Source organism: Salvelinus namaycush, chromosome 2 (genome assembly GCF_016432855.1).
Source record: "Salvelinus namaycush isolate Seneca chromosome 2, SaNama_1.0, whole genome shotgun sequence".
NCBI classification, from domain to species: Eukaryota; Metazoa; Chordata; class Actinopteri; order Salmoniformes; family Salmonidae; genus Salvelinus; species Salvelinus namaycush.
The window spans coordinates 30,550,828-30,559,816 of record NC_052308.1 but is presented as its reverse complement, the minus strand read 5'-3'; the positions used below and the strand labels follow the sequence as shown (position 1 = coordinate 30,559,816).

At 45.1% G+C, this 8,989-nt stretch overlaps 1 protein-coding gene across 1 annotated transcript; it reads left to right on the top strand.

Moving 5' to 3' along the window:
* Positions 1-127: 127 nt before the first annotated feature.
* Positions 128-8,617, top strand: LOC120061371 (ruvB-like 1). Its single transcript, XM_039011143.1, has 11 exons — positions 128-428; positions 592-678; positions 970-1,102; positions 2,052-2,203; positions 2,431-2,520; positions 6,335-6,484; positions 6,783-6,846; positions 7,046-7,244; positions 7,376-7,478; positions 7,590-7,681; positions 7,778-8,617. Exons 1-11 carry the CDS (start codon positions 288-290, stop codon positions 7,935-7,937), a joined length of 1,371 nt encoding a protein of 456 aa, XP_038867071.1. The 5' UTR covers positions 128-287; the 3' UTR covers positions 7,938-8,617.
* Positions 8,618-8,989: the final 372 nt, after the last annotated feature.

Below are 8,989 nucleotides of genomic sequence, written 5' to 3'. Positions count from 1 at the left end.
ATAAAAGCCAAAGAGAGGCGTAGTGTTTTCTTATGAGTGAGAGTGACAGTGCTTCTATCCAATCGCTTTATAACAGAAGAGCATAATTGTCCAATAGTAGCCCAGAACAAAATACATTACTGTTGTACTTCCTTGGTAACCCACATGGAAACAGACCGGTTCTATGTGTGTTTGGAGTTAACGTGCCGATTATAACAAATTCAAACATTGAAGAAATAACGAGTAAGGGGGCATTATTGTTAGATGTTATTGGTTACTTATAAGACTTTTATAAACATAACACAGCCATGAAGATCGAGGAAGTGAAAAGCACCACGAAAACGCAGCGCGTCGCCTCTCACAGCCATGTGAAAGGACTCGGGCTAGACGAGGCCGGGAATGCAAAGCAAAATGCGTCAGGTCTTGTGGGGCAGGAGGCTGCAAGAGAGGTAAATTAGCCTAGCTAGCTAGTTACGTGAACGTTATTCTTGAAGTTGGCTACTTTTAGTTATTTAGCCACGGTATTTCTGATATCACGTGACTTTGCAGGTCATTGTCCTTTATTTTATGTCTTTCAATATTTTATGTTAATTACGTTTTTTCTGTCAACAGGCTTGTGGTATTATTGTGGAACTGATCCGCTCAAAGAAGATGTCAGGAAGGGCAGTTTTACTGGCTGGACCTCCCGGTACAGGAAAGGTAGACAAAATGTTACTGCAGTACTTCAATGATACCCGAAAGTAATTGTGAAATGTCTAATATGCTTACTGTGTCTCCAGGGGTGTATTCACTAGGAACCAACTAGAACCAAATGGAAGGGAAGAAAATGGAGACGGACCTACCTGAATTTGTCCAATAGAAACTTGTTTTTTGTTGCAAAACATACTTTTGGACTGATGCTTATACCTTTGGCCTCCACATTAATAGAAATAATACGAGACTTGAGACTTTAACCAACCCTACTTTGCACCATCTCTCTCCCCCTTGCAGACTGCCATGGCTTTGGCTATGGCACAGGAACTGGGCAACAAGGTGCCATTCTGCCCCATGGTGGGTAGTGAGGTCTACTCTTCAGAGATCAAGAAAACAGAGGTGCTGATGGAGAACTTCAGGAGGGCAATAGGTGAGGGGCCACACACAAACACGGGCCACTGGGAATGGATTACACACACACACACAGAACATACCTGGGATAATTGAAGACCAGATAACGCTGCACCCTTCATTCGCCAGCTACACCACCATCAGAATAGCCAGGGGTTCTCCTCCACGCCCCTCCTACTAGGCTGACTAGGGTAGGGGATCAGTGTGGCTTTTGACACTGGGGAAAACGCTTGAAAGGGGCATTGGGGGAAGGGGTTTGTTCGAGTGTTAACATTATGGCAGGTAGCCTCGAGGTTAGCGCGTTGGGCCAGTAACCAAGAGGTGACTGGTTCGAATACTGGAGCCGACAAGGTGAAAAATGTATTGCTGTGCCCTTGAGCAAAGCACTTAACTTGGTGGCCCTGGCCCACTCCCTGCAGGTGTCTCGGGAGAGTTGGAATATGCAAAAAAACTAATTTCCATTACACACGTGTGTGTAGCAGGACAAATATAAGCACCATGCCAAATTATTATTATTCACTGTCACAGAGATGGGAATGGAGCTTGGGTTGAGAGGTGGTGGTCAACACCCTCACCGCTCCCCTAGGACAGAACATGAGTGTTACGATGGAGGGAAAGGGCAGGGTACATTCTAAGCATGTCAACACCCCCCTGATAAGTGCGCTCTGAAAAACAGCCTCTCCCTCAGAAGCGTGGCTCTCACCCCCCCCCCAACAATAGCCCAGTCACCTGTGCACCACTCACACACCGAGAGGCTGTATGCAGAAGGAACAAGGGCTACAGTGTGATCACATTACACAGAAACAGGACCATGCACTGTACACACACTCACTCTCCTCTCACACAGTCTCACATTCTCCAATAAATGATCTGCCAGGTAGAATAAAGGATGGTTTTATTGGTTCAAGAGAATAAAGGCTTTACAGAGTCTTCATTCAGTATGTGTGACCCTGTTCTCCATCCTCCAGGGCTGCGTATCAAGGAAACCAAGGAGGTGTATGAGGGGGAGGTCACAGAGCTGACCCCCTGTGAGACGGAGAACCCCATGGGTGGTTATGGGAAGACCATCAGCCATGTCATCATCGGACTGAAGACAGGCAAGGGCACCAAGCAGCTCAAGGTCAGGCACCTGTCGGAGGCTAGACCAGTCCATGTAGAAGTTGGCCTTAGACACAGATCTAGGATCAGCTTAGCCTCTCCAAATCCCAGCTATAATAGTTAGGGAGGGTGGAGGACACAACTGGCCCTAGCTCAGTGTCTAGCGACAACTTAATTCTACTCATGAAGGGGCACGAAGCGCTCTGTAAAAACACTCATTTTTATCTTACTGTCTGTGTTTGTGTGTAGCTGGATCCCAGTATTTATGAGAGCCTGCAGAAGGAGCGTGTGGAGGCGGGAGACGTTATCTACATTGAATCAAACAGTGGAGCCGTCAAGGTATCAATACACTTCCACCTATTTAATACACTTCTATACAAACACTCACCTTGAAAAGGCTCCCATGCACAAATTACACATTTACAGTGGCTCAAACAATTCAATGTCAAAGTAATTGACATACTACAAAAACGAACAAACAAGTACACAAACGAAGAATATTCTTACAAACTACACTAAACGCTGTGCCCTTATGCCCCAGTCCTCCATGCCGGCTTTGTTTCATCTCCATCAGTCATCCGGCTCTGTTTCATCTCTCTACTGTACACTGGAATTCTTCCAGCTCTTCATCGGCCCCGGGATTTATTCCCCCTATCTCTCCATCTCTCCCTCTGTTCTGGTGGACGGGCCTCGTGGCCTGTGTTGACACGTGTGTTGACGGCTTCTTTAATTGGTGCAGGTGGGCCGAGGTTGCAGGTGGGCCGGGGGGAGGGGTGGTCCTTACATTTGTTGCTGTTGACAGCCCTTGCAGGACCCTCCCTGAATCTTACTCTTTCATCCCCCTGCCTCTTTCATGCCCTCCTCGGCATGCCCTCCTTGGCATTGAGTCCAATCATACCCCTGCTTTCCGCCTCCTCCCTTCATCTTATTCCCCTATGAAGTGATGGGCCTAGTTTCAGCCACCAGACCTCCTCTGATGGGATTGAGTTAGTACACTGAACAAAAATATAAAAGCAACATTTTCAAAGATGTTTTACTTAGTTCAGGTCATATAAGGAAATCAGTCAATTGAAATGCATTCATTAGGCCCTAATCTATGGATTTCACATGACTGGGAATACAGAAACCTTATTAAAAAAAAGGTAGGGGGCGTGGATCAGAAGTCCAGTGAGTATCTGGTGTGACTACGGCTGGTCCCGTATTACCGTCACACCGGCGGTCACAAGTGATGAACGCAGTCAAATTCCACGTGACCATTTAGTCACAGTAATTAGGCTTTTCCAAGCTCTGTTGCTGTTATTGTCCCTCTAATCACTCTCCCATCAATGCAAATGTATTTTAAAGTTTGGGGAAGATCATTTTCACCATTACAAATGTACCTTTAAAATAAAGCATTGCATGCATAATCGCATTTGCCGTCAATTTCGAGAACGGTGTTTTCCCGCTAACTGCTTGCATTTTGGAACATTCGCGCTAATAGCCCACTGCCGTGTGCGCATTACTGCGCTTATAATGTGAAGGAAGAAAATTGCCTAATAGTTTATCAACATTTTAACCTAAACGATCAGCCTCATTGCTTTTAAATGTTTTTTTGATGCAAGTGGTGGTATTAATTTGGTCTCTATCGCAACTCACCCCTGCTGTCCCAGAGTATGTTTGGAATATATATTCCTGGCAGAGAAGGACAAGTTGACCAATAGAATAGGTCAACTTTTGTACTATGGGGGATATTAGATTGACATAGGCTAGTACTTTTGCTGTTCGTTAGGCCTACTCATCTTGATGGCTGACGAAAAGTAGGCTAAATGTGGACAGTTCTAACATCTTCAATATGTGCCTGGGAATTCCATAAGAGGGACGCGCGCACTTGCATCCCCGATGTGTCGGTCTTCGTTCACTTGTAGCCTACTTAGCTGAAATGCCTGTGAGAAGGATCCGAGCACGTGACTGGCATTGGCTACATCTGAGAGAGCCATGTGAGCGAAGGGTGCTTTGGAGCACGGCAGCCGGGAGAAGGGAAATATAATTAGCCTATTATATTCAGCCCAAGGACTCAACGGCCACTTTGGCCGCAAATTTCATGGATTTTTGAGGAGGCATTATGGTCACACAAGGTGGGCCGCTGGGAAATTCGAGGCTTGGTGAGAATATTATCAAGTGCTTGTCAAATTGTGAATGAGAGACTGAAGTATGTGCAGCTTGTGACTTTTCTCAAATCATCATTAGAGTCCCATCATGCAGCCTTAGAATGTATTAAACATCAAAACATATAGCCCAACGTTTGTATTACAACTAACGTTAATACATAACTCTAAATGATGCATGTAGGAGGACCAGTTCTTTGTTAACTGCTCAACACAGAATAGCCACATGTGCACACTTCCTTTTGAAATCGTTTGGAGAAAATATCCTTTCTATTTTATTAAGCTATGTTCGATTGTATTCTTCATGCTATAAAATAATACAAATAATGCCATGGAATTCTAAGCAAATCTTGTCTGCTAAATGAACTAGTGTAGCCCACAGTTATATGGCATAGCCAGATCAGGACCTAACATAAGGACAACTCAGTATTCTGTTCTGAAATAGACTACATTTTCTTCATATCCTGTTTCTTTAGACCTGTCTAAAATAATAATGGATTTATTGTGATGGTGTAGGATGTATTACATGGATTTTAGACTTTAAAAAAATGTAGATGTTCCAAAGGTCTGCATCAGTGGCTTGTAGGCTGTGTGTGGAAGCCAGGAGATTTAAATGTGATTGTTAATGGTCAATTACTGTTGAGACAGGCAGTTATTTTCTTGACAATCACCTGCTGACAAATGTCCTGACCACCACAGCCGTAGGTGTGACCACCTCAGGCAGCGCGACACATCTCCTTCGCATAGACTTGATCAGACTGTTGATTGTGGCCTGTGGTATTTTGTCCCACACCTCTTCAATGGCTGTGCAAAGTTGCTAGATATTGATGGGAACTGGAACACTCGGTTGTACATGTCGATCCAGAGCATTTCAAACATGATCAATGGGTGACATGTCTGGTGAGTATGCAGGCCATTGAAGAACTGGGACATTTTCAGTTTCCAGGAATTGTGTACAGATCCTTGCAACATGGCCATGCATTATCATACTGAAACATGAGGTGATAGCAGCGGCTTAATAGCATGACAATGGGCCTCAGGATCTCGTCACGTTATCTCTGCATTCAAATTGCTATCGTTAAAATGCAATTGTGTCTAACTTATGTTTTCCCATAACCCCACCGCCATCATGGGGCACTCTGTTCACATCGTTGACATCAGCAAACCACTCGCCCACACGACGCCATACACACTGTCTGCCATCTGCCCGGTACAGTTGAAACCGGGATTCATCTGTGAAGAGCACACTTCTCCAGCATGCTAGTGGCCATGGAAGGTGAGTATTTGCCCACTGAAGTCTGTCACAATGCCAAACTGCAGCCAGGTCAAGACTTTGGTGAGGACAACGAGCACACAGATGAGCTTCCCTGAGATGGTTTCTGACAGTTTCTGCAGAAATTCTTTGGTTGTGCAAACCCACAGTTTCATCAGCTGTCCGGGTGGCTGGTCTCCGATGATCCCGCAGGTGAAGAAGCCAGATGTGGAGTTCCTGGGCTGGCGTGGTTACACGTGGTCTGTGGTTGAGACCGGTTGGGCGTACTGCCAAATTCTCTAAAAAGACATAGGCGGTCTATAGTAGAGAAATTAACATTCAATTATCTGGCAACAGCTCTGGTGGACATTCCAGCAGTCAGCATGCCAATTGCACGCTTCCTTAAAATTTGACATCTATGGCATTGTGTTGTGTGACAAAATATGAGTTACCTTTTATTGTCCCCAGCACAAGGTGCACCTGTGTAATGATAATGCTGTTTAATCCGCTTCTTGATATGCCCCCCGTCAGGTGGATGGATTATTTTTGCAAAGGAGAAATGCTCACTAATAGGGTTGTAAACATTTGTGCACAAAATTTGAGAGCAATAATCTTTTTGTGCGTATTAAACATTTCTGGGATCTTTTATTTCAGCTCATGAAGCATGGGACCAAGACTTTACATGTTGCGTTTATATTTTTGCTCAGTATGCTTGTGTTCTGTGTTTAACCATTCCATCTGTGTGGCGTGTGCGCAGAGACAAGGTCGGTGTGACACATTTGCCACGGAGTTTGACCTGGAGGCTGAGGAGTACGTGCCGCTGCCCAAGGGGGACGTCCACAAGAAGAAAGAGATAATCCAAGACGTCACGCTACACGACCTGGACATTGCCAACGCTAGACCACAGGTACACACAGACACAGTCTCTCCTAAACCCTGGTTAAACACACACACACACACACACACACACACAGTCTCCCCTAGAGCCTGGTTAAAGTGAATAAGACTGCACTGCAGATATACACTTCGGGAAAATAACTGTTGCTCTGGAAACAATTATGCGCAACAAAAACACACTTGATCTTTGGTTGTTAACCACCTACAGTCTATTTCTGTGCCCGATGGAAATCTAAATGATTGTTGGTATGACCCCCCCCCCCCATGACTTACTCTTAAGGAATAAAGTGTGATTGCTCTCCTCTCAGGGAGGTCAAGATATCCTGTCTATGATGGGACAGTTGATGAAGCCCAAGAAGACCGAGATCACAGGTAAGACCTGGACAACTGAGTCTAACTATTTTAAAACCCACGTCCCATATCCTTGTTGTAATAGCAGCTTGTACTTTCAAAACCCCAACCTCCCCCCAATAAACATCACTCAAAAGAAACCCATTCTTTCTGCTCTCTCCTTTTGCTTGGCTCTTGCCTGACCCCTGGCTCTTCATTGGCTCTTCCTGCTGTCCATTAGACAAGCTGCGAGCTGAGATCAACAAGGTGGTAAATCGTTACATTGACCAGGGTGTGGCTGAGCTGGTCCCCGGGGTGCTGTTTGTGGACGAGGTGCACATGCTGGACATTGAGTGTTTCACCTACCTGCACCGAGCCCTGGAGAGCACCATCGCACCCATCGTAGTGTTCGCCTCCAACAGGGGCAACTGCCTCATCAGGTGGGCGTGCTAATGTGCATGCACGTGATTGCAACTCTGTCAGTTTGAATATGAGTCACTGTGACAATCTGTTTGTTTTGGAAGCCAACTTTACTCTGTTCACTGACCCTTCTGTGTGGTTGGTTTCTCAGGGGGACAGAGGACATCAGTTCTCCTCATGGCATTCCTCTGGACCTGCTGGACAGGGTCATGATCATCCGCACCATGCTCTACACACCACAGGAGATGAAGCAGGTGTGTGTGATGGCATTCCTATATATGAAGTGTGTGTTTAAGAGACTTTACATATAAACATAGCATGTGTGGTCACTGGTGTGATGCTGACAGCGTGTGTGGTCTCTGTAGATCATTAAAATCCGTGCTCAGACTGAGGGGATCAACATCAGCGAGGAGGCCCTCAGTCACCTGGGAGAGATTGGAACCAAGACCACCCTCAGGTAACACTCACCAATCTGTTACTCTGCGCATGTGTGCACACACTCCACTTGTCTCGCGTGTGTGTGTGTATATTGACTCACCTACCCCTCTGTCAGGTATGCGGCGCAGCTGCTGACCCCAGCCAGTCTGTTAGGCAGAGTCCAGGGGAAGGAGGGAGTAGAGAGGGAGCAGGTGGAGGAGATCAACGAACTCTTCTACGATGCCAAGTCCTCCGCTAAGATTCTCCAGGACCAGCAGCACAAGTACATGAAATAAAGAACTAACACCCCTTCTCCAGTTCATCCACCCTTCTCTACATCCCTCCAGCTGCTGTTTCTACCACAGGGCTAAGCATCATGTTTGCCCTGGCAGTTTTTTCATCTCCCAGTTCTCCATGTAAAGTTCATCCCTCTCTTCTTTCTTTTGTCCTGTATTACATCCTTTCTCTTGTTCAACACCCCCCCCCCAAGCTGCCCCATCTGTGCCTCAGACTGTAGTGGTTTGTACTGTTCTGATAAAAACATTTTTTTAGGGTTCTTTGCTTGTTAATATTATTTTTTTTCAATAAGGGAAAACATGGAAAATTTGATTTGTTTGTCATTGTTGCTCGCAGACTTATTCTCAGATACATAGAATAGACACTGCTAGATTAACTATACTGTACTAGCTAGTGATACTGTAAGGACTGGGATTGACAGACGGAACGTTGGATAGTCCTACATAGACATTTCTGTTTCATGTTTGATAAGCCTACAGATACATTTCCATTTAGCAAACCATTTGTTACCCTGCTCTAAATCGGCGTGATGTTCGTAAGACTCATGAGGTAGAAGTTATGTTTATTTCATTCATGCATGGTTTCCTTTGTTCATATGTCCCGGGTTATGTCAGAGTTCCAACATGGAACAGAAATGTCTACTTGTTGGAATAAACGGTACGTTGATGTAATGATGAAACGCTAGAAATTGTCATATTATATGGAATATAGATTTACCACATAGGGTCTATGCATTTAAACGTGTGAAAGCAACAGCAAACTTTTTTTTTTTAATTGAAAAAAACACCCTCCACTGGCGGGAGTTTGGAGAGCGCGTGTGAAGAGCCGCACGTTTTCTCCACAGTAATAATTAATTTGAACAACAAATTCCAAATGGAAGTTTTATAAGTAAATTATGTGTTGATTGACAGTTTGTTGGTCCAATCAGAGTGCCTAATGTGCGTTTCAATAGCCAAATTAGATACAGGTTTTTGGCAAGAGTGACGCTGCGACTACTGTCTCTGGCTGCGTGTAGAGTAATCCACCGAGACTCTGTGCCAAAAAATGAATG

Bases quoted from the DNA above. Each gene is read 5' to 3' on its own strand.
- LOC120061371 (XM_039011143.1), top strand. From the start codon at position 288: ATGAAGATCGAGGAAGTGAAAAGCACCACGAAAACGCAGCGCGTCGCC. The intron at 429-591 runs GTAAATTAGCCT...TTCTGTCAACAG, and splicing joins GGCAGGAGGCTGCAAGAGAG to GCTTGTGGTATTATTGTGGA. The intron at 7,682-7,777 runs GTAACACTCACC...CCCCTCTGTCAG, and splicing joins GGAACCAAGACCACCCTCAG to GTATGCGGCGCAGCTGCTGA.